Here is a 25,080-nt window from a genome sequence, read left to right on the forward strand (position 1 = left end):
CACCTTTTAATGTCAAAGTTGGCCTTTGTGCTTTTTCAGTGTTGGAAAGACTCTTTCTTGCACTGAGGTCTGCTTATTGTAAATATCTTGTACTTGTTTGAACACCTTTTAATGTCAAAGTTGGCCTCTGTGCTTTTTCAGTGTTGGAAAGACTCTTTCTTTCCCTGAGGTCTGCTTATTGTGAATATCTTGTACTTGTTTTTACACCTTTTAATTTAAAAGTTGGCCTTTGTGCTTTTTCAGTGTTGGAAAGACTCTTTCTTTCCCTGAGGTCTGCTTATTGTGAATATCTTGTACTTGTTTTTACACCTTTTAATTTAAAAGTTGGCCTTTGTGCTTTTTCAGTGTTGGAAAGACTCTTTCTTGCACTGAGGTCTGCTTATTGTAAATATCTTGTACTTGTTTTTACACCTTTTAATGTCAAAGTTGGCCTCTGTGCTTATCAGTGTTGGAAATACACTTTCTTGCACTGAGGTCTGCTTATTGTAAATATCTTGTACTTGTTTGAACACCTTTTAATGTCAAAGTTGGCCTCTGTGCTTATCAGTGTTGGAAAGACTCTTTCTTGCACTGAGGTCTGCTTATTGTAAATATCTTGTACTTGTTTGAACACCTTTTAATTTAAAAGTTGGCCTTTGTGATTTTTCAGTGTTGGAAAGACTCTTTCTTGCATTGAGGTCTGCTTATTGTAAATATCTTGTACTTGTTTGAACACCTTTTAATGTCAAAGTTGGCCTCTATGCTTATCAGTGTTGGAAAGACTCTTTCTTGCACTGCGGTCTGCTTATTGTAAATATCTTGTCCTTGTTTTTACACCTTTTAATGTCAAAGTTGGCCTTTGTGCTTATCAGTGTTGGAAAGACACTTTCTTGGACTGAGGTCTGCTTATTGTAAATATCTTGTACTTGTTTTTGCACCTTTTAATGTCAAGGTTGGCCTCTGTGCTTATCAGTGTTCGAAAGGCTCTTACTTGCACTGAGGTCTGCTTATTGTAAATATCTTGTACTTGTTTGAACACCTTTTAATGTCAAAGTTGGCCTCTGTGCTTTTTCAGTGTTGGAAAGACTCTTTCTTGCACTGAGGTCTGCTTATTGTAAATATCTTGTACTTGTTTTTACACCTTTTAATTTAAAAGTTGGCCTTTGTGATTTTTCAGTGTTGGAAAGACTCTTTCTTGCACTGAGGTCTGCTTATTGTAAATATCTTGTACTTGTTTTTACACCTTTTAATGTCAAAGTTGGCCTCTGTGCTTATCAGTGTTGGAAAGACTCTTTCTTGCACTGAGGTCTGCTTATTGTAAATATCTTGTACTTGTTTTTGCACCTTTCAATGTCAAGGTTGGCCTCTGTGCTTATCAGTGTTCGAAAGGCTCTTACTTGCACTGAGGTCTGCTTATTGTAAATATCTTGTACTTGTTTGAACACCTTTTAATGTCAAAGTTGGCCTCTGTGCTTTTTCAGTGTTGGAAAGACTCTTTCTTGCACTGAGGTCTGCTTATTGTAAATATCTTGTACTTGTTTGAACAAAAGTGACTCTCTGCAGTGTTTAAATGCTTACATATACACACACAGTTACTGTCCCTCCACACGTAGGACTCAGTTCTGCTTCTATGCCCCATCTTTGTTTACTCTTTCCCACCCAACAAGTGCATAAATAAGATGTTAAAAACGTCATCATCATATCAAACATGATCGATTTGGGGGGAGTTTGTTTGGCACATGCTGACTGCATCCTAATTATAACCAGAAGAGGAGGCGAGAGCAGAGAACGAGAGTGCAGCAGTTTGGTGAAAGGAACAGGAAAGATGAAGAAGAGGTGAGCAAGAGGACAGTTTCAAAGCAGACATTATGGCACAATAAAAGCTGTAAGAGCAAAGATTCATTCATATCTTTACTATTTTTCTTTAGCTTTTACTCCCACTGCTTACAATAAATCCGAGATAAAGAACAAACAAGAACAACTCACATGGCATTGCTTGTTTAGTTCAGTGTCACTCTGTGATTGTTTGACATTTCATATAAATGTGACTCTAAAATATAGCCAATAATATTAAAAAGCTGCTGTTACTGAGTGAAACTTGAAGGATTATGATAAACTTCAGTTCTTACTGAATCTGTAACATTGCTTTTTTTTAAATTGTTAAATGACTTTTGTGTCACTGTGCACAGTGAAAAGCTCACCTGATGGTGGTGTAGTGGTGAGGCCATGTTCACCACTAGATGGAGACAACCTGGCACAGGTATTTTCTATACACTAAATTTCACACTGAAAAGCCTTGGTGGGAATTTTTGTTTCATAGAAAGTAAAGGAAAACATGGCTTGAGGTCTTTTTTCAGTGTTTTCAAAATTGTGTTTTTCACATACACATCAAAACTTCACACAGACAAACACACACACAAAACAACAAAATATGTCAAATTACATGCACGTCTCATTCATTTTCTGAGAATTTCACCACTTTTAGTTTTCATGGAAAATAACTTTGTCGGGTCAGTGAATACCTGCCACATAAGTACAAATCTAAATCATACTTGTGTATTATAGAAAAAAGCACAAACCGTTGTGCTGTTAGTTCATAATAAATGGGTAGGGGTGCATAGTCAGTAAAAGTCACCAAGGCTCTGCAGAGCTCCAAACCTGCTCTGCCACAGACAGAAGCATCAAAAATGTGCACTGGGAGCTTCATGGCATGGATTTCTACAACCAAGAAAATCTATATGTATGTGGCCAAGAACCTCAGTCCTAGCACAGTTTACTTGTGTCAGCTATGAGCTTCTAATCAGGCAGAAATATTGACAGAAAATCTATCAAAGGAAATACACTGATGAAAATCAAAGAAGAGAAATATTTATATGATGTTCCATTTTCCTGAGAGCTGATTGGCTGTGATGACTCCTTCAAGTACTACATGCTACTTTGTCCTGCTAGTTAAGCCTGCTGTCTGTTCTCAGGCCTCCTCCTGTTCACTGGCATATATCCATCACCAGAGGGCTCCACTGACCTGCCTGCTGACATCACAGCACACCCCTGTGTCATGTGACCTGGCAGGAGTAGCAAAGCTGGACTCAGACCTGGCCCAGGCAAGTTCAAAGGCAGCTGTGGTAGAGTATTATACTGTAAGAGCAACAGGCTGGACTCTGCTTCTGCTCCTGTGCAGAGCTGACTATTAAATATGTGCAAACAGCAGCTGTTTTCTGTCACTTTCTACATGTGGAATGACATTAACGCCAATTTTAAAAACCTGGCACTTCAGTAACCCCTCATTAGTCAATAGCTACGGATTAAATAGCAACGCCTGATACTTATGTACTGAAACCAACTACTTCCGCTTGGCAGCTTAAGTTAAAATGTTACATTTTTCCTGTGATTATTTTTTTAGCATTTATTTTACTGAGTTTGTTACAAATATCCAGGTTAAAAAACTGTCCGAATTATTTTTAATGAATTATGTTCACAAAGTCACATGTGCAGTACTCTGTACAGCTTGCATCCTTTAGGACAAATAATTGGAAGCATTAATATTTCTTGTTCAATACTGAGCTGATAACACCTACGTTGTGACCAGGATGCAGCAGCAGACTGAACCTCGACTGAAACCTGCTCCATCATCTCATCTTTGCAGATGTCCATTTATAAAGCATCAACAACTCAAAGGTTGTTGATGCTTTTAATAAATGTCTTGCAGCCCCTTGGCGCACGCACTCACAACAATGGCTGAGCAGAATTGGAGACATATTTTACGTCCACAAACAGCTGAGACGTGTTTTGCAATACATGTGGCAAAAAAGTGAAGTGTTGTGGCAACATCAACAACCTTGTCAAACACCTCAGAGTAAATCATATCACAGAATATGACGAGCGTATGTTGAGGCGAACTGAAGAGGAGGAGAGGGACAGGTGCTGCTAGGGCGAGACAGACGTCTCTCACGGAGTCCTTTAGTGCTGCAGGCAGGCAACGTGTTCAAATAGTGCAGACCTTCAGTTTTTTATTTCTATATGATGAACTCTGCATTATTAAGTGATAAGAACAAGTAATCTGATGTCCTGTAATCATTATGACGTTATAATTTGAGATACAATAAATAAAATAAGTGTTTGTACAAAGTATCAGTATCGTCGATACCACCCTGGATATTACTTGGTATCAGATCGGAAAGGAAATCAGTGGTATCACACATCACTAGTCAGCACTAGTGGCCTCTATAATGTATGCAAATACATGCAGGTCGGAATCCCCGCCCCGCAGCGCCCCCCGGATGCTTAAACAGTGCCAGCAGATTGAAACTGAAAAAAAAAATTTGAGCAAAAAAAACAAAAAATTATAGTTCCAATTAATTGCTCTTCACTATCATTTTTTTTCCAGTTTCAATACAAATTTTTTCAGTACATTAATTTCAGTTACAATATTTTTTTTCAGTTTCAATATTTTTTTCGGTTTCATTTCAAGGTGGCAATGTTCTGATCCCATATGTGTGGACTTAAAAAAATACATGTGAAACTCTGCACTCAAGTTTCAAGTAAGTACGAATTTTGATGCTATTTTTCTTCCTTTCATCTGATTGGTCAATGTCATGTCAATCACAAATTTAACAATCCAATCAGAGAACAGATGGGTTTGGCTGTCGGAGGGGTGCTTTTTTGAACTGCAGGTCCTTGAAGGGTAATACAGTTTGAAGCTGGAGGATCTCTATATAAATATCCGATAGCAGCTAGGTCCCCTAACTTTCAGCAGCTGTTGAAAGGATAAAGTTGTGGTATATCAGTGGTTAGAAATACCATTATTACTTTAGGATTAGTTTAACACAAAGTCAGGGCTGACCCGGGACCATGGCTGTGAGTCACAGTGCGCAGCATGAAGGTCCTTTCACATCGGATGCAGCATGTGCTGCTAATGCTAACTGCTAACTAAAAGCCAAAGATCCAGAATTTGTTGCCCTGGCTGCCGAACTCTGTGGTCTTGCAGCAGCTCTACCTGTACTAGATGCACCTGCTCCTCGTCGTTTCTATCTCTGACTTTATGTCCTCTACAAGAGTTTGTTTTTTTTGCTGATTCTTCCACTGTTCTATAAAAACATGTATGCCAATTCATAACAAAGAAAGCTTTGTAACTATCCTCACTAGTGAAGACTGTCATTTCCATAACACTGCCCCCCCACCCTCCGAGGTCCGCAGCACTGTTGAAAAGGCTCTGGAGGAAGCACGTAAACCTGTGACACAAAAATCACCAAACTCGGACGACCACAGACTGTTTTCCTTCATGGTGATGAAGGAAAACGTTGGGCTAGCATGTAAAAGGGTATTTATTCCCTTCAAGGACCTGAAGCTCCATAAAGCACCCCTCCAATAGCCAAACCCACCTGTTCTCTGATTGGATAGTTAAATTTGTGATTGACATGACATTGGCCAATCAGACGAGAGGAAGAAAAATAGGGTCAAAATTTGTACTTGTAACTTGAAACTTGAGTGTAGAGTTTCACATGTATTTTTTGGATAAGTCCACACACAAATCTTTTTTACGCACACACAAATTCTTTTTACACATACAAATCCTGATTTACAAATACAAAATATTTATGACCACAATTGAGCCCATAGTAGTAAAGCACTGGAAGGATGAGGTGGAAACAGGAAGTGTGTAGATTCAGTGGACTTGGCATCCTCCATCTGCCTCCATGCTCTCCTTACTCCCATATGGAAAAGAAATAGTAAAAACTTATATGTGATTACTCATGAAAGTGGCCACTTTCTCATTACTTTCATATATTGTTTTAGTAAGTATCCAAAACATACAAGTTTCATTATATAATTTTTTAAGGGATCTTATATCTGTTTTCACTCTTATATGCTTTTCATAGAAGTTTCACACAAGACAGATACAAACTTTATAAGATTTATATATATCTTTTCCATATGGGCTGGCCTTCTAAAAACTTCTCCTGTAGCTGTTTAAATGTTTAGGATAGCATTTAGAATTCAACTTTTGTCATTACACATGTCTAAATACAGGGTAACAAAATACAGTTTGCATCTAATCAGTAAGTGCAATAAGAGCAGATTATGTATAAGTTCAGTAGAGAGCAGATATACAGATGTACTGTTGTATACATATGTACAGACATACAGATGGTGTAGCATACAGATGTTCTGCATTGCTGTACAGATGGGCAGATATACAGGTGTACTGTGAACAAATATACAGATGTGCTACATATATGCAGATGTATCGGTGTGAGGTAAACAGATCTACAGAGTTCAGCAGGGACTGAGTTCAGTAGGGTGACAGCTGTGGGGGAGGAGCTCTTCCTAAACCTGCTGGCTTTAGTCTGAAGGCTCCTGTAGCACCTTCTGGGGGGGAGGAGCTGGAGGAGTTTATTGGCAGGATGAGAGGAGTCCCTGAGAATGATGCGTGCTCGGCATAGACATCTCTTCTTGTGGACATCCTCGATGGCAGGAAGTGGAATCCCTGTGGTGAAAACTGCCCAACCCGCTGCAGTGCCTTGTGGCCAGCAACAGTTCCCATACCAGAGTGTGACACAGTTGGTCAGGTGCTCTCTATCACATAGTGGTAGAAGTTAACCAGTATGTCAGCAGACAGGTGGTTCTTCTTCAGTGTCCTCAAGAAAAAGAGGCGCTGATGGGCCTTCTTGACCAGGCTGGAGGTGTCAGTTGACCAGGACAGATTCTCAGAGATGTGGATCCCCAAGAACTTGAAGCTGGAGACCCATTCAACAGCTGTGCCATTTATGTAGATGGGGACATGGGGGTCTCTGTTCTCCCTCCTGAAGTCCACAATGAGCTCTTTGGTTTTGCTGGTATTCAGGAGCAGGTTATTGTCAGCACCACACAGGTAGGTGCTTTACTCTTCCCTGTAGCAGACTCATCATTGTCTCTGATGAGACAGTCACCGCGGTGTCATCTGCAGACTGGATGATGGAGTTGGATCCGGACCGAGGTCTGCAGTCATAGAGGAACGGGCTCAGCACACAGCCCTGTGGAGTGCCAGTGTTGAGTGTGATGGTGGTAGAGCAGTTATGGCCTGACCTTACATGCCAGGGTCTGTTGGTCAGAAAGTCCATGATCCAGTTACAGATAATAATAATAATAATGGATTGCATTTATATAGTGTCTTGCCCAAGGACATAACGAGCAGGGGGATCAAACCAGCAACCTTCCGGTTATAGATGAGCTTCCCAATCCCCTGAACCACGGTCGCCAGGAGTTGCTGAGTCCAAAATCCACAAGTTTGGTGATCAGCTGTACTGAATGCTGAGCTGAAGTCAACAAACAGCATTCTTACATAAGTATTGCATAAATATCTGAGTACACGTTGCAAGAAACTGCATTCCCAGATCACATCCAGTGTGTGCTGGAAAATTTGCAACGATTCTACAAAAATGTTCCATGTGGTTGTTTTTTTTTTTCCTTCCTACTGGTGATGATCCAGTGGAGCTCCAGTCACTCCAGGCTCCCTTGTGGTGCCACAAAACAAACAAACTCGTGCATCCATGACTGATCCTGCTGCTTCACTTCTGTATGAATTGATCTATTCAATTCAATTCAATTCAATTCAATTCAATTCAATTTTATTTATATAGCGCCAAATCATAACAAAAGTCGCCTCAAGACGCTTCATTTTCATGACTGTTCACTTTGGACAAGCAGGAAACAGAGGTGACGCTGACTTGTGGCTTTGCAGGATGATTCCCTTTAACAACAAGAGCATGCACACAGTTTGTTTTACGCCACCATGAATAGCTCACATTGTAAATCACAAAGAGCCAGTATATTATACTGTAGCTTCCACTCACTGTGGCAGGATGGCTCGTAGGAGGTGATTACACTCTGCTTCATTTGGTTCCAGTTCAGATTAAGGGACAACACATGGAAAGACAGAAACTGGAAACAAATGTTAGAAAAATATTTACTGTTAGAAAACATTCAGTGAAAACAAAATTGATTTTTCTGTTTGGCTTCAAATCTGAGTCTCCAAAAGCCAGTCAGACAGTGGAGTTGGTATAAACAGAGAGAGGAGATGAATCTTTTTTTTAGACAGAGGAAGGAAAATATTTAGATTCACTTAAAAGGATAATTCTGTATTTTTAGCACTTTCCACTTTCGCTTTCATGCCATTAAGCTCTAATTAGCTTTAATTTCACTTCAAATACACGAACACAGAAAAGTAAGAGTGTGGATTCTGCCAAAGATAAAACCTAAAATGTAGCATTTTAAAAGGTCCCTGCTCACTGACCCCTCTGTCTCTTCACTGCTGTATATGTGCTGGATTATTTGGACTACATTGCATTGTACAGTTAGACTATGATTGTATCTGTGGGGCTTAAAAACAATGACATTTGTTCACACACTCACAGTGGATTCATTTTCACTTCTTTAGGGCTGGTCTGGAGACATTAACTGGCTCTAGGTGACAGAAAGTGCTGCAAGGACAGAAAAAACAGTATTAATCCCTTTTTGGTGCACATTATGACAGCTGGGATTCATGTATTGTGCATATTATGTGTTGAGGTTTTCTCTTTGTGACTGAGGTCCTTACTGGCGGTGGGATTTGTATTGAGCGTGCAGTGCAGAGTGATCAGACACATATGTGCTGTTCCACAAACAGGATGTTTTTATTGTAGTCACTGTAGCAAGTGAGATCATTGAGAAATAAACCAGGAGAGGTGAGGAAAAGAGAGAGGAAAAGATCAAACAACAGATCTTAAGTCCATGATACAATCTGAATGAAGAGAAAAGGCTCACTGTGTGGAAGGCTGAGATACTCGTCACTTCTGCAGACGAGCAGCAGAGATAGTTCAACAGGCCACAGAGTATTTTCCCAAAAGTCTCGGGAATCATTGAGATGTTTTCTGGCAAAACTGAGAGCAGCCTTTGTTCATTTTGCTCAGCAGGGGTTTCCATCTTAGAGTGGGGGAACCCTAAAATCAGCTGTAGTGGCTCTTTACACAACTGAAATCAACAAGATGCATGCAGGTATTTCATGAGCTGTCCTGGCTGATTTCCACCCTCTACACTGACAGTTCACTGTTTACACCATCTTTTTTCTACATTTAAGCATCACCAGCTGAAATTCATATTCATCTCTGTTACACTTGATGTAACAGACCACGAGCACCACAGCCATTGTGCATCAGTCACACGCAGTTCTTTACTGTAAACTAACCTGATAATCCTGCACTAACCTGCAGAGGATTTTCATGTGCTCTTTAAATAACACAGTTAGTTTGCTTTGCAGTGTGTTTCACAATATGAGAACATGAGGAAATCCATGCAAGCTTTAAATTTGCATCAAGCAGTCCTGAGCAGTCCTTACCTTTAAATATAAGCTCTCCTCTTCCTGTCCTGTATTCTTTCTCCATCTCTGAGTGAAGTTATCTCAAACTCGTTTCTGTCTCTGTGAAATACAGCAGCTTTTAGCTGCAACACACTGTGAAACAAACTGCACAAAAACAGTTTGTGTGTTTGCTGATGTTTGTTGAGCTGTGTTAAGGGTTCAATATTGAGGAGGAGAGTAAAAACAACCATGGCCCAGAAGAGCTTGGTCAAACAATTGATTTTAATGACCACACGCAGCGTGGTGAGATGTACACTGCAAAACATCAGCTGTAGATCTCCGCCCAAAAAGACACTTCAGATTGCTTTTGATTCATCAGGGTTAACGCCCCCTCATGCGTCATCAGATACAATACATGCATACGTCAAATCAAAACCACAATGACTTTTAACACAGTTTGAAAAGAACATCGCCTCGTCTCCATGCCAGGTGTCTTCCTGTCCATCTTCTGACTCTCGCTTCTCCAAAACCTCGGGCCATGCTCTGCAACAAACTAGCAATTCTGCACGCACAAAAATGCAGTTGCAAGAAAATATATCTGAACTCTCACCTAGAACATAAGCCTACCTACAGTGTGTGCAGGTGTGTGTGTGTGTGTGTGTGTGTGTGTGTGTGTGTGTGTGTGTGTGTGGCTCGACCTCACACGAACTTTGTCTTATGAGAAGAGAGGCCAATTCTCATGTGCATAATAACCTAACTGAAACTATCTGTAATATGTTGAATAAATGTTTTAATCAAGAACCTCTACTAAAAGCTTAATCAAAAGATATAAATGAATAAAAGACAATAATGAATAACCTGGTTATTCAAATAGCATCCAGACAGCTCCTCAAAGTCACTTTCACTTTGACAAGCACGCTCTGCAAAAGCCTGCGCTTCCTGTCTACTTTAACACAGAGTGTACTCAGAGTTGGGCCTTTCTTTTATAATGCAACAGAATCAGCACATGCACATTTAAGCTTATAACAAGCATTCAAAAGCATTTAAGATTATAGATTTAACTCAACAGTTTGACGTGGTTATAACTGCACCTGTAATAAAGGCTAATTGGGTACCAATATGTTTAAACATCTGAATACAATATCAATGCTGTAGATTATGTTATTAATGTTATTACTGCAATGGTAATGATGATGACCATGAACCATAGCAGTGAAATAATTTCCCTGATCTCCACAGCTGATAGAAACGTTGCATTTGAAATTACCTGCCACGACATGTTACTCCCTTTATGCTTGATCGTCTTCTGTAGGGCTCATTAGATGCTGAAGTACCGCGGCCACAACTTATGGACACCTGCAGTCGTTCCAGAGCTGTGCCAAAAAATCAAAACCACACAGCGGCCCACTTGGACCCTTTACTATGGCACACATCATCTCTTTTTATGTGACGTCCCCTGGTGATTATTTTAAATGAAGGCTCAGAGTGACAGAAACAATAACTCCCTGCAAATTTGTTGAACCAAAAGTAACGAGAAAATGTAAGAAGTTTCAAAATAGGGCGGCTGTGGCTCACTGTATGCTGGACCAGTGAAACTCTCCTTTCTGTCAGTGTAAAGATGACATATTTAACTGTTTTTCTACATGATAAAGAAAAAGTGTTAGGTGAGGCTGTGTGCAGGCAGGAATAGGACCCAAGATGCAGACTCCGGAGACAGACGTGAACTCAAAAAAGGCTTTAATTTAATACTCAAAATATAACATAACTGGAAAAACTCAAAACAAACTTAACCTGGAGGAATGACAGAACACACAGCTAGGAAAACGGTAGATCGCGACACGGACACAGAGAAACACAGGGCTTAAATACACAGAGGGAGCAATCAGGGAATGAGTAACAAGAGGGAAACACAGCTGGGGCAAATCAGGCCTAACGAGACAAGGGGAAGCAAAACCAGACACATTAACATCAGACATGGACTTTCAAAGTAAAACAGGAAACACATAACACAAACTGAACAAAGACACAGACTCTCACGCACTGCAACAGAGGGAACAGAGATGTGGGACCAGGGCAGACACAGACACTGACTGGACACGGGGATATAGCCACTAAGGACACACAGAGACGCGAACTAGACAAGGGGATACAGCTGACAGGGGAGACAGAGCAGCTAGAGAAGACAGAGACATAAACTATAAGACAGAACTCAAAGAAACCAAAGACTAGAAAGTATAAATAATATAATAAACTCAAAACCCCTGGGTCAACGACCCAGGCATCCTAACAAAAAGCTGCTGTGACAAAGACAGAAATCTGTTGGCACGGCTCTTTGTACTTAAATCGTAAGAAATAAACGTGTAAGATTACAGAAAAAAGCCCTGACAGCTCATTGCCCAAACTGCACAGTTTTTCCTTTCGCTTTTTAAACTGTAGTTGTCAATAGAAAATTGATTAACCGCATAATCGTTTCGACTGTAGCTGCGTACATAGCCGTGACAAATGATGATGATGATGACCTCGACCTGTTGGAATGTGAAGACTTTGTGTGATTAATGATGATGTGACAGAAAATGTACAACAAGATGTTACATACTGATATCTCACTTAAAGGTTATACTGACAACAGGAGGGAATGTCAATAGAAAATTGTATTTGTTTAGTCAGTATAAGCTTTTAGTGATATAAGTTTATTTGTGATAGAATGCTGCATGATGATCTTTTCATTGCTCAGAACTGATTGTTCTTTATGAAACGTGTTCTGATATTCGTATCTGAATCTTTCCACAGCGATAGTAAGAAGTTGAACAAGCAGTTCTGACCTCGCACGCACACACACACACACACACGCACATGCACATGTCACTGAACGAATGTATTAATTCCTGTTGTATAAATAAAGAAAGCAGACGGTGACAGAGCACAAGTCCGTGAGTGTCTCCTGTGCGAGCGCTCTGTGACCGTCCTCGCGAATAAAGACGACTGCAGTGTTTGTGTTTTCTAACTCAGGTGTGTCAGCTGCAGAACTGTGGGGTGATTTTTAAAAATCCCCTGTCAGTAGTCATATAAAACAGAGATTTCTGTAGTAAAAAGTGAAAAACAAACTTTTCTGTCATTTAATTGTTATTTGCTTGATGTCTTTGTGTAGCATGAATGGCAATAAAGGAGGTTTTTATCACTAGGAAAAGCTGTAAAACTTATAAAAACACAGTTAAAAGTCCAAATTTCATGCTTGTGCTTCTTTGTGGTGAGCAGCAGATCCAACAAGTTAAGAATTATTAACGACTTCAAGCGAGCGTTCAGGCCTGTGAAACTCATTTAGACACTCAGACATTGAGCCATGGCTCTGTGGTACACGCATACATCTCTGGCATTCAAAGACACCTTGTATAACTTTATTTTATGTTATTTTTCAAATGTACATGATCTTTTTCAAGAAAGCAACATTTTATTCAGTGTTTTCATGAAAATATTATTTTTATGCATCAACTACTACCAGGGAGAACACACATGAGGTCTAAGGCCTGGACAAGTTTGAAACAAAGGAAAATGGCAGAAAATAAAACCAAGTCTGCACTCAGCTTTGCAGTCTACCATTGAAATGCAGTCAGATGCTGCCCACTTTACGTTTTCACAGTTGTTTGGTGGTGGCTATGGCGGAGCTGCCACAAGAGGCCAGGTGGATGAGGGAAAGGTGAGGCAGGAGGAGCAGAGGCCCGAGGCGGCCGCTGGTCCGAGTGTCAGGTGAACTGAACTTCAGGTAAGAAGTTATGACCTGCAGTCTATCTGGATCAGATATAAACCAAGTTTAGGTGGAGTTTATTTTCGTTGTGCTGACTTTTTACAGTCAGTTACAATAACTCGTACTGTGTACTAGCTAGCATGACTGAGTTTCTACAGCTGGGTGGTGCTATGATGTTACTGATAGTGAACTTTATTTTATTCATAAGGTTAGTTAGTAGAGTTGCCAACCATCCCCTAAAGAACGGAATTGTCCCGCATTCAGAGAAAATATTACTCGTTTCGTATTGAGGTGAAAAGGAGCACAGTTTGTCCCGGACTTCAGCTACAATGGAAAAAGACACAAAGCTGGATTTATTCTGTGTCTTTACGCTGTCAGCTGTCTCTTCTTCTCTCATTCAATCATGAACCTGATCAACGATCAGCTGATCGTCTCTCTCGTTAGTTTATCGCCCAACCAGCAGTTGTCGCGCTAAACAACAGCAGCACGTTTAAGCTTGATCAGCTGTTGTTAGAATTTATTTAATATTAATTTCTAGTATCAGCTGATGTTTGCTGGAGCCACAGCTGTAAAGCTGCTGGTCATGATGTCGGTTTGGATATGTGGTGAGAGGGAAACATGAAGATGAAACCAGGAGATGTCCTTACTGAATCATCAGAGCTGAACAGGTGATGGAGAAACAGGTTTACCTTTTAGGTGACATGAATGAGTTGAAGTTATGAACTGTTTCTGAGAGACAAATAACCCCAGGATCTTTGTTATTCTCATTTAAAATGTCTCGCTTTTATTAAATAATTATCTGAATCTTACAACCAAAGGTTTTATCTGACGTACAATGTATAGAAATCATACATATATACCAACAAGACTGTACATCACTGTCACAACAGTGTTTGTTTTCATTCAAAGGCTTTATGGTTTTTCCTATAATACCTGGTGGGCCGGTCTCTAGTCAAAATGCCCAAATTGCCCCATGATCGTTGGGGGTTCAAATCCACCGAACAGCGGCTATCCCGAGGTACCCTTGAGCAAGGTACCGTCTCTACACACTGCTCCCCAGGTCATGGATTGGTAGCTGCCCACTGCTTCACTGAGTAAATGGGTTAAATGCAGAGGATTAAGCATTTTCCTACAGGATTAATAAAGTATACATTAACTATGAGATTCAAGATCAGGCAAATTCCTTAATATTCGACACATCTGTAAAGCAGAAATATCAGTAAAATACACAGGAAGTAATATGACTGAAATAGTAATAAAAATAACTTAATATAATTAGTGAATAGGACACTTTTGTGGCATTTGTCAACACCATTAGAAAAAGGGTCAACACTGTCAGGCAAAAATCCTGATGGTGCTGACAAAATACCCTACTTTCTCTCATAGCACGTTTTTCTGACAGACGCCATCTTGTTGTTCATCAGTTGCTTATGGCCTCTACTGTGGTGTTGATGCACTATGGTTGTGACACAGAGTTTTATCAGAAAGGTATGCAATAAATGAAATAAAAATTAAAAAAAACTCACCAGAGCAGTGACCTCATGGCATGTGTATCAAACAGGAAGTGGTAAAGGGGTCCTCACAGTGTAAGTTACCCACAATAATTCCTGATTTTTTTTGTACTTTTTAAAAAAATCTGATGGTGTTGACAGAAACTTTGGACATGTTTTGTCCCTTATCTCAAGAATCACTGATATATTCTCAAAACCTTTCATAAACTGCCTGCTTTTCAGGAATGAGGTGGTAATTCGATTTTGGAGCAGTTCTTGAGCCATAACCAATGATGAGCAGCTTTCCTCACTGTCACGGGTACAGTGCTGCACTGATGCCTTCCTGAGAGCAAATGCAAGCACAAAGAGTTAAGTCAGCAGTTTTTTGATGCACTTTCAATATTTCCTTTAACTAAGTGGGAGTGAGGTCCTTTTATCTCAGGCATGTCAGGAATACTGAAACCTGTGCTGACTGACCTGACCACAGCCTCTATGACTTCAGCATCACTGTGTCCTTTACACAAGAGGCCAACTGGCCCACAGATCTTGACACTTCTCCTTACAGTCACTTCTTGCTACTGTAGGAAACACATTTTATGGAGCTGTCAGCAGACTCAGCAATGTTCTGTTCACTCTTTGACACACCCTGCTATATTAACATTATATCTCTTGGCTGGTCTGAGAATGCGTTGGTGTTCCCCGGACAAGCTGGAGGAGGCTTCTCTGCTTGGGCTGCTGCTGTGTTACTGCTGCATTTCTGCTCATCAGACTCACCTAATGAGATGGCTGGAACTGTTTCTTTTTGGCGAGGTGTCTGATGTCAGCTGGCAGTGATGATGATGCTGCTGCTCGAAGCTGCTTTTCAAAGTTTGGGTCAGTTAGTCTTGAGCGGAAGCGGCTCTTTGCAAGAGTCAGTTTTGAAAACAAGTGTTCAAAGTGGAATGTTGTCCCAAACAGAGATGCAGATTTCAGGGCATGTCTCGTCAGGATGGGAAAAGCCTCAGCATGAACGTACAGTTTGTGAAAGTCCAGCAGAGAGAGGCTGTTATACTTAGCTTTGAGCTCGTAGTTGTTTTGCAGCCCAATTATTTCCACTTGGAAAGTGTTTGGCAAGTGTTTTGGCACAGATGGTTGCACATTAAACGGCGTAGCAAACATCTCCAGTTCCTTTTGGATATTCTTCACATCTTGAAACCTGTCATCAAATGCCTGAATGAGTTTTGCACAACGACTGTTGTTGTGATTTGGCGCTACACAAATAAAATTGAATTGAATTTAGAATTTGTTTTATTTTATTGTGAAAGAACTATAGAGGAAGCGACCACCTTTTCGCACATGCGTAGAAAAACATCCTAGTTTCCGGAACCGATCAGGCAGCCAAAGGCAACAACATGGCTGCTGATAGCGATGTGAGTTTGTTTTGTAACATGTCAGTGTGGTTGTTAAGCGCGCTGTAACAACACGACAGCTGATTTTACGTTTACGTTTGTGTTTTGCAGCCCGAGTCGGAGGTTTTCGAGATCACCGACTTCACCACTGCGTCCGAGTGGGAGCGGTAAGCCAGCTGGTCATTACTCTGAAAACTAGGATTAGTCCACAGCTTTACGTGTTCCGCACAGCTCTCCCTCGGGGGCACGAACCTGCATTTATTTCTTCAGGCCTAAACATAACAACATGATTGCATTTTACAGCGAACCTAACCTCAAATAGTCAAGCTAAAGAGTGAGGCTGTGTATCTGTGTATATACATTTACCACCACTCTGATATCGCACACCAGCATCACTAAAACTATAACACTGCACAGATATAGATGTGCTTCCGGTGTAGATGAATAGGAAGACTGATGGCTTATGTGTGAGCCATTTTTAAATAATCCTCTGGATATTGATTACCAAACAAACTATAGCCAACTAAAATGTATTATTACAAAATGTGTGTTAAATAAAATGCATTTTCCAAGAACTGACCTGTAATTACGATAAGGGTTCAGATCGCGCGAACAGGTGTGGGATTAGAGCTCTGGGTAGCTCCCCGACTGGGTCTAGAGAGTATTTTAAATTCAGGGAATTTAAAATAGAAAGTAGCTCGTCCACAGAAGGACTGGTAGCTCCCCTTACGATAAGGGTTCAGATCGCGCGAACAGGTGTGAAATGTGTGTGTTTAGTTAGTTAGTTTGTTTGCTTGTTTTAATCAATTTTAAATCATGCTTTTTATTTGTTTTTGTTTCTAATGTCTCTGTAAAGCACTTTGAATCACCTTGTTGTTGAATTGTGCTATACAAATAAATTTGCCTTGCCTTGCCTTGCCTAGACACATTTGTCAATAAAGAACTCACCTACTTGTTAGGATATCGGTAGGGCATGAGCAGAGAGGTTTGAACTAGGAGTGGGTTTCCATAATTGATTTTCCAATTAAAATCGATTTTAGCTTGAATAAAGTGATATTGATTCATTAAATCCTGAATCGATTTTAAATATAAATGTATTTTGCCAGAAACTCCAGAATCTCAGGTTAAACCTCACAAAACGATTTCAACAACCACCAAACAGCTGAAACAGTAAATGAGAGCAGGTACACACAAAGACATAAACACAGAGCGTGGATCGTTCACCCGACGGCACAGACACGCTGTCGGGGCTGAAAGCCGACAGCTCACAGATTCTGAGCTGCAGGTTTAGTCACTCTGACCAAAATTGACTGAACCAGCAGCAAAAGAAGATCCAGACTAGGCTTCACGTTTGATAAACATCGTCATTAAATCTCTTATACTTTGGCTGTTTTGCTTCCACCACAATAAAATCACACTTCCTGTACAGCTCTCTCTCTCTCTCTCTCTCTCTCTGTGCTTCAAGAAAAGTTTCCCATGTATTCGCTGCTTATTATGCACCAGTCTACCGTTGTTTACAGTGCTGTTGGACGCTGTTTTTTTTGTTTGTTTGTTTTTTTAAAACAAAACAGCAGCAGTAAACCAGCAGTAAACCAGTAGGCTGTGGCTTCTTGTTTTTGTCAGGTGGCAATTAGTGATGGCACAATACCACTTTTTTATGTCTGATAAAAACCATAAATTTGGATATCTGCCGATACCGATATGAATCCGATATAGTGTTTTTTAATCAATAAAACTGTTTTTTAATATCTTGCTGTTTTTGTATAAGTTCATACTCAAGTTAAAAAACAAAACAAACACTAAAGCTATTCTGTTATACCTGTATGCAAAAAATACACAGCACCCAAATATTTCATAGTTCAGCAAAACTGATCAATCTAATAAATTTAAACCTGCTCCATCCTTCCTATTCTGGTATGTTAAAGAGTAAGCAACCTAAATAATAGGGTTCTAAAACTCCCAGCAAAAAAATAAATAGGTAACCACCCACCCTCCACCTCATGATGCTTAATCAACATAATCAACTTTAATTTGATGCAGTGTGAAAAGAAAATACACAGAAATCAATTATTTTTCAAGAATAATTAAATAGATTCAACATCTTTCTTCAACATAACGGCAGACTGCACAGATGGTACCTTCCCAAAGGAAAAAGTACTATAGCTTACTGGGGTATATTAGACTTAACAGTTACTATATACAGTAATGGACTTCTATACATTTTACATCAGATTAAAACTTTGGGTGTAAGATTCAGATAATTATTTATTAAAAGCTCAACGTTTTAAATGAGAATAAGAAAGAAAAGTACCGTATTTCCCGGACTACAAAGCGCACCTGAATATTAGCCGCACAAGCTAAAATCAGGGGAAAATCCTGTTTTGTACATACATTAGCCGCACCTGACTAAAAGCCGCAGGTGTTTCAATGTTGACTTATCATATGTAAGAGAATATGCACAAAGCGAATTGTCAGGAAAGAGATGGCTGTTTGGAGACACACCCCTTTTATTAATATTTTGAAAAACAAGTTATGGGTACATATTTGCACATGTAGTACATAACAATAACCTACAGCACACCAGAAAAATAGATTCGGACTACCTTTTAGGCTCAGGTGCAGTGACACAGCTTTAACAAGAAGAAAAGTCAGTCATTCACCACCATCTTTCTCTTCTTCCTGCGCACTAAAACCACCAAAGTCCTCTTCTCCAGTGTCTGAAACGAACAGGCTCAGGATGGCTTCGTCATCCACTCTCCGCTTCTCTCCTTCGTTGTCACTTTCAAAACCAAAGAAATCCTCATTGTCAGTGTCAGAGTCGAACACCCTCAGAAGGGCCGTGGCAGTGTCCTCCTCTCCATCATGCAGCAGTCCAGCCCTTCAAAATCCGTTGGTGATCGTGGATGTTTTCACACTTTTCCACGCTGTCAGAATCCACCGGTGGAGTTGAGCATAACTTGCTTTTCGCAAGTTTATCGCCGCTCATCATCCACGCCTCCAGCTGAACGCGTAGCGCTACTTTGAAGTTTGTTTTTCGCGCTACTTCGTACGGCACTACGTTGCCTGGCGGACGGACATGTGACTAACATACCACTCTTGAACCCCGATCCTTCCGCCAGCCAACGTAGTGCCGTACAACAGCGGAACAAACAAAACAAATCGTCTTACGATATGACAAAAATCATGGACAATCCATAGAAAAGCCGCACCTGACTAAAAGCCGCAGGGTTCAAAGCTTGTGCAAAAAGTAGCGGCTTATAGCCCGACAATTACGGTATGTCTTTGTGCCCCCTTTTCCCTGTTCATGCCCTATCGGCCCCCCTGGTTAAACTTTGCTAGATCCGCTCCTGCACAGTTATGTCAGTTACTTTAGTCTATACAACATGCCACACTCACTATTATCCATACGGTGAGCGCTTTCTAACTATCATACATATGCATTTATACTCTGATGGATGCATCGGAGAGCAAGTCGGAGTTAGTATCTTGCCCAAGGATATTTGGCATTCAAACTGGGGGAGCCAGGGATCGAACCACCAACCCTCTGATCAGCAGCTGACCTGCTCTACCTCCTGAGCTACAGCCAGCCCTTAAATAAATATATTAAATGACGAGAAACATGAGCGCACACTGAAAAAAAACAAGGGACTCTGAGACACTGAGGCAGCTGATCTGGTTGGCCAATGCTAGCATCAGATTGATTCTTGTTTTAGTGGTTCCTTCCAAAATCACAATGCCACTAACCAAAGGTCACGAGGGGGGGCTAAATGGTTGTTTGTACCAGAGCACTGTCTCAGCAAATTACTGCGTTGTCATGTCCTAATATGTTGATCCATTGGTTGGTGCAGCTCGTGTGTGCAGAGGCAGTTCAAATGGCTGCAGCCTCTTTAACTTGTAACGAATCACAGTTAACATTTGCATTCAGTCATATTCATTGCTTACTGTAGATGTAATATTTAAAGCACAGTGTGCTTGGAGGGAAATTCATTTCTGAAGATTAGTTTCAGTGGCTATTTAGCATGAACCAGACACTGTGCATGTATGCTGGGCTAATCTGTTCATCTGCCTGAAGTTTTGTGTCCAGAGTGGAGGAAGTGCTTAATGATTGGAAGCTGACAGGGAACACTGCACGGAAGGTTTCTCCAGAGAAGGTATTTTTCACTCATCAAACCTTTACATGCGTGTGAAGTATGCAGAAAGAAAGTATCTCGCCTTCATTGTATGATGCTGCATTATCTGAACACAGGGGGAATACACCAGTGGAACCTGGGCGGAGAAGTCACAGGAAATTAATTTTGCTGACTTCAAGTTCTACATAAGCCACTACTTTCTGAAACAAGAGTGTGAAGAGGATGATGGGAAGGACAACCTCGAGGAAGGTAGAGTCACTTTGTCTGCACTATTATCAACATCAGCTTTTCATTGACTGTTTGTTGTGAATGATGTCGACAGTGTTGGACAGTCCTGCTCAGTGCACATGCAGGCTGTAGTAGAAGGACCGCCACGTTTTCAGAATTTTGTTATCAGAACGATGACAAGCTGACATCCAGACTCCACACCCTTTATTATGTAGCTTTAGTTTTTATTATCCTGCAGATTTGCAGAAATATTTATTATTATTAACATCATCCCAGGGCACAGCTGTGGGCCTTCATCCTCTGGTTTTCATGCTTTGACTCTGGCTTGTACCACAGCCTGCTCCCAGACGACAGTTGAAACACTGATGAAGTAAACCTTGGAAAAAGCACGAGGTTTGGATGTATCCGCTTAAAAAAGGAAATAAACACCTTTTTTCTTTGTACAAATAAAAGCAGGCAAAGCAGAAATGTTACCTGGATACTTGCTTATTTGGTTGTGAATGGCAGTGGGCGTCCACTGAGGAGGGTAGCAAGGCTCCATCTTTGAAATCGAACGCTGCACTGAGGTCTAGCAGGACAAGCACAGAGATGAGTCCACTGTCAGAGGCCATAAGAAGATCATTTGTAACCTTCACTAAAGCTGTTTCTGTGCTGTGATGAGCTCTGAAACCTGACTGAAACTCTTCAAATAAGCCATTCCTCTGCAGATGATCTGTTAGCTGTTTGACAACTACTCTTTCAAGGATGTTTGATATGAAAGGAAGGTTGGAGATTGGCCTGTAAGTCAGCTGAGTGAAGAGATCCTCAGTCATCAGTGATGTACAGGACAGTAAATTACTGCCACCTTGTGGCCGCAACAGAAATGAGCATCTGTGAGAAGTCAAACCAGTACAGTTATTTTGATAGACACTAAATAATCATATGCACCTCAGATGGTGTTTCAAATGAACTGTGTCAAAAACATTGTTCTTCTATTGGCAGATGCTATACCGTTGGCAATGCAGGATCTTCTCTGTATGAACAATGATTTCCCTCCACGAGCCCACTGCCTGGTCAGATGGTAAGTTTAGTCTTTACTTTTTTATGCTAAAAAAACTGCTTCAGTCATTTATATGCATGCCTCACAGCAAGAAGGTCCCCGGATCAAATCTGTGTGGAGATGAATGCTGTAACAGTGCCTGCACAGGTTTCCTCCACAGTGCAAAGATGTGCATGTTAGGTTAAATCAGTGGTTCCCAAACTTTTTTTGCTTGGCCCCCCTTTTTACAAGAAACAAAGGGGGGCACGTTTGTGGGTGCACGCACACGCGCACAAACACATCCTCCAACCACACACACTCATATTTTGCTCCATTGTGGTTTATTTCACACCTCAAACATTTACTAAACAATTAAGCAAATACAAGTAATCTGCAGGTAGTAATAAAATAAACTACCAACTCTTTTACGCTACGTCCGCACCTACACGGGTATTTTTGAACACACAGCTGTTTCGTCCACGTAAACGGTGTTTCGAATCACCGAAAACTGAGATTTTTTAAAACTCATTTTTTGCGTTTCCATGTGGACGAGGAATACAGAGTTCGTCACGCAACGTCAAAGGTATGTGCCTTTTTCACGCCACGCTGTGTGCCCGTTATTGTTTACATGAGATGAATTGCAGAATGGCAGATAGAGACGAAATACTGTTAATCTGACTGTCTGCAGGTTTTACACACAGTTACTGTCCCTCCATTTACAAAGGCAGAGGCGTCACAGTGTCATTATTTTACATGTAGTTGTTTATTTCCTGTGTAATAATATTCAACATTGCTGTCAATACATTTTTCAAAAAATGCCTCTCTGTGCAAAATGGGTTCAAAAACATAAACAGCTGTGGGATCCTGTTAGTCCGTGATTTGAACCGAAGGAACAAATCGTGGCAGGATCAGCCTGATGTTATTTGTATCCCGCTGTAACTTTACTGTATAAAGAGCAAACGTCTCCAAAATGTCAGGAGTAGTGAGTCATTACAACAAGTGTTTGAACTAAAAATCAAGAATGTGGGATCCTTTTTGTCCGTGATTTGAACAGCCCAGCGCTGCTCCCGATGCAGGGAAAACCAACCCTGCAGGGAGACCTACCTCGGCACTTGTGCAGGTGAAACCAAAGGGCAGATATGCTTCACCATATTTTCTAGTCTTTGGCTTAGAATGAAGTTGGTTTGGAAACATATTCAGTGATGCTTCATCTACTGCTTTGCATTTCTGTGGCCGCCCCGTGCTAGCAGTGTCGAAGCGTTTTGTTTTTTTCCCCCCTTTTCATACCCCCCCCCCCCCCCCCCCCCCCCCCCCCGCCATGCCTCTGTGCCCTTCCTAGGGGGCGGGCTCCACACTTTGGGAAGGTCTGGGTTAAATGGATATGTGAGCTAGATACAGTGCATAGCATAAAGTGCAACATGAATATATAGTTTAAGTGTGTCTTGCATTTAAGAGAGCAAGTCTAGAAAGTCTTCCTGGCTTTGAGTTGCCAGAAAGACTTCGTAAATATAAGCACAGAATCATAGATGCGTCTACAAACCAGTAATTCAGACAGTTTCTGAATATTTTATTTTTCTTCACAGTGAAATAGTAAAATAATATCCCATTGATTAGTGATGGTCTTTATTGTTACCAAGGGATCTAACAGCATACAGAATGAAGCAAATGTTTCTTCCAGTGTAGTAAGTGGATATGTGGATAAATGTCTGCTGTGATGCTGTATGTGTTGGTAGGTTTGGCATACGAGAGTTTGTGGTCATCAGCCCTGGAACGAACTGTGAGGCCGTCATCAGTGAGTCGAAATGCAACCTGCTTCTAAGCTCCATCTCCATCTCTCTGGCCAACAGTGGCTGGTAAGTTACGGTCATCGCGCATTAGTGCCTCCTGACAGTGTGATGTGTGTTCATGTTTGAGTTTTAAGTGTGCAACTGAAGGAGTGAGTTTGTCCTTTAAATGAGCATGTGGTGGATCCAGTGAGACAGAGTGAGCGTCCTGAAGCTTGTGTTTTGATGCAAACCTTTGTTCTCCCTCTCGGTACCACTTTCACAAATTTGATCTTCACTTTCACTGTTTTGCTGATGACACCCAGCTACATCGCTCCTGCAGACATGATTCCTCCCTCCTTCTTCCCTCACAGAATGTCTATCAGAGTTAAAATCCTGGTTTACCTCTAATTTTCTCCAGCTCAATGAGGATAAAACTGAAATCCTCCTTATTGACACCAAATCCAACCTTTTGAAGGTGAACCATTTCTCTCACCATCGATAACTCCACAGTTTTCCCTTCTCCTCAGGTTTAGAGCCTTGGTGTCATCCTAGACAGTTCACTTTCCTATAAATCTCACATCAATAATCTCACCTGTTCTCCCTGTTTCCATCTATGCAACATTAACAGATTACGTCCTTCTCTTTCCACCCAGTCTACGTCCATTCTTGTCCACAGTCTTGTTACCTCCCGTATTGACTACTGCAATTCTCTTCTGCATGGTCTCCCCCATAAATCCCTCCATAAGTTTCAACTGGTTCAGAACTTTGCTGCTCGCATTATCACCAGAACCCCCTCCTACCAGCACGTCACCCCTGTTCTTCAGGAACTTCACTGGCTCACTGTGAAATTCTGAATAGTATACAAACTTCTTCTGCTCACCTTCAAGCCCATTCATAACCTTGCTCCTCCTTACCTTTCTGACCTGTTCAGCACTATTTTTTCTGCCCGCTCACTTTGATCTTCTTCTATCCAGCTTGCTGTACCTTCCTTCCGCCTCACCACCATGGGAAGCAGAGCTTTCAGCTGCTCTGCTCCCAGGCTGTGGAGCTCTCTGCCCCCAGTTATAAGAAACACTGGTTCTCCCCCAGTTTAAATCCCAACTCAAAACCCATCTGTTCAAATCTGCATGTTCACTGTGAATCCACTGTTTGTTCATTTTATCTCTTACTTTTGTTTTTATTGCTCTTCATTGTGTCAGTGTTCTGTTATGTGTTTTTATCTATTGTACAGTGTCCTTGGGTGTCTTTAAAGGTGCTTTATAAATACAATTTATTATTATTATTATTATTATTATTCTGCTGGAAGAAGAGTTTTACTGGCCCATGTACATTTAGATTTGCTTTTATTTTTATATTTTTACAAATGCAGTTTAATGAACACAATATTTTATATTATTTCACTTTCAATCTGAAAAATGTTAGAAAAGCCTTCAAATGAACATGGTCTCGTCAGCTTAGCCGTTCACTGGATTCAAACCCCCAACCTTCTGATCCCGGGGCAGCCACTCTACCTACTGACCTATCCCTCACACACGTTTACATCGTTGAACAAGTCTGTGCTACAGAGCACGCTGCATCGCTGCATCGCTGCATCGCTGCATCGCAGCAAAGAATTGGTTTGGAGGATTTTTTTTTTTTTTTTAGAAGTGATGAATTGCTGCAGCCCCAGATTACTCCAATGAACACAACATATTAAAACCAGTCTGTGTAGCACTCAGCGGTCCGTGCAGTGATAGTGCTGACATACATGCCAGTAAAATGCCATCTGCAGCTTGTTGCTCTGTGTTTCAGTCGGACTGTTTAGTTTAGCTGGATTGTTTATCTTGTGTTCAGTCAGGTGCCGATGTTTGTGCAGATCCAGCAGAAGTGGAGGCGGATGTATGCCGGAGAGTGCAAAGGACCAGGCGTGCGCACCGACTTTGAGATCGTTCACCTGCGTCGAGCGCCCGTGCAGTACAACCACCTGTCCGGCCTGCTTGACATCTTCAAATCTAAGATAGTAAGTGCTCTGGAACAAACATCTTTATAT

General features: G+C 41.0%; 1 protein-coding gene and 2 long non-coding RNA genes across 9 annotated transcripts in view; 2 read left to right on the top strand and 1 right to left on the bottom strand.

Moving 5' to 3' along the window:
- Positions 1 to 5,915: 5,915 nt before the first annotated feature.
- Positions 5,916 to 9,631, top strand: LOC120742575. Its single transcript, XR_005697890.1, has 2 exons — positions 5,916 to 6,099; positions 6,219 to 9,631. It is a non-coding gene; the product is annotated as an uncharacterized LOC120742575 (long non-coding RNA).
- Positions 7,423 to 8,672, bottom strand: LOC120742576. The gene is made up of 2 exons (XR_005697891.1): positions 7,809 to 8,672; positions 7,423 to 7,705 (listed from the first exon to the last, which is right to left on the bottom strand). It is a non-coding gene; the product is annotated as an uncharacterized LOC120742576 (long non-coding RNA).
- Positions 9,632 to 15,852: 6,221 nt separating the features above from the next.
- Positions 15,853 to 25,080, top strand: part of rab3gap1 (RAB3 GTPase activating protein subunit 1) — a 49,207-nt gene continuing 39,979 nt past the window's right edge. For 6 of the 7 annotated variants that reach the window (XM_040045924.1, XM_040045922.1, XM_040045919.1 and 3 more), the window contains exons 1-7: positions 15,853 to 15,930; positions 16,021 to 16,076; positions 19,982 to 20,060; positions 20,156 to 20,288; positions 21,249 to 21,327; positions 23,019 to 23,138; positions 24,885 to 25,050. In XM_040045924.1, the coding sequence (XP_039901858.1) occupies positions 15,913 to 15,930; positions 16,021 to 16,076; positions 19,982 to 20,060; positions 20,156 to 20,288; positions 21,249 to 21,327; positions 23,019 to 23,138; positions 24,885 to 25,050 (651 nt within the window). In that variant the 5' untranslated portion in view covers positions 15,853 to 15,912. Of the gene's footprint in view, positions 15,931 to 16,020; positions 16,077 to 19,981; positions 20,061 to 20,155; positions 20,289 to 21,248; positions 21,328 to 23,018; positions 23,139 to 24,884; positions 25,051 to 25,080 lie in introns of those variants that run through there. The other variant, XM_040045923.1, reaches the window with a different exon arrangement.

Source organism: Simochromis diagramma, unplaced genomic scaffold (genome assembly GCF_900408965.1).
Source record: "Simochromis diagramma unplaced genomic scaffold, fSimDia1.1 OVJJ01000150.1, whole genome shotgun sequence".
Classification (NCBI taxonomy): domain Eukaryota; kingdom Metazoa; phylum Chordata; class Actinopteri; order Cichliformes; family Cichlidae; genus Simochromis; species Simochromis diagramma.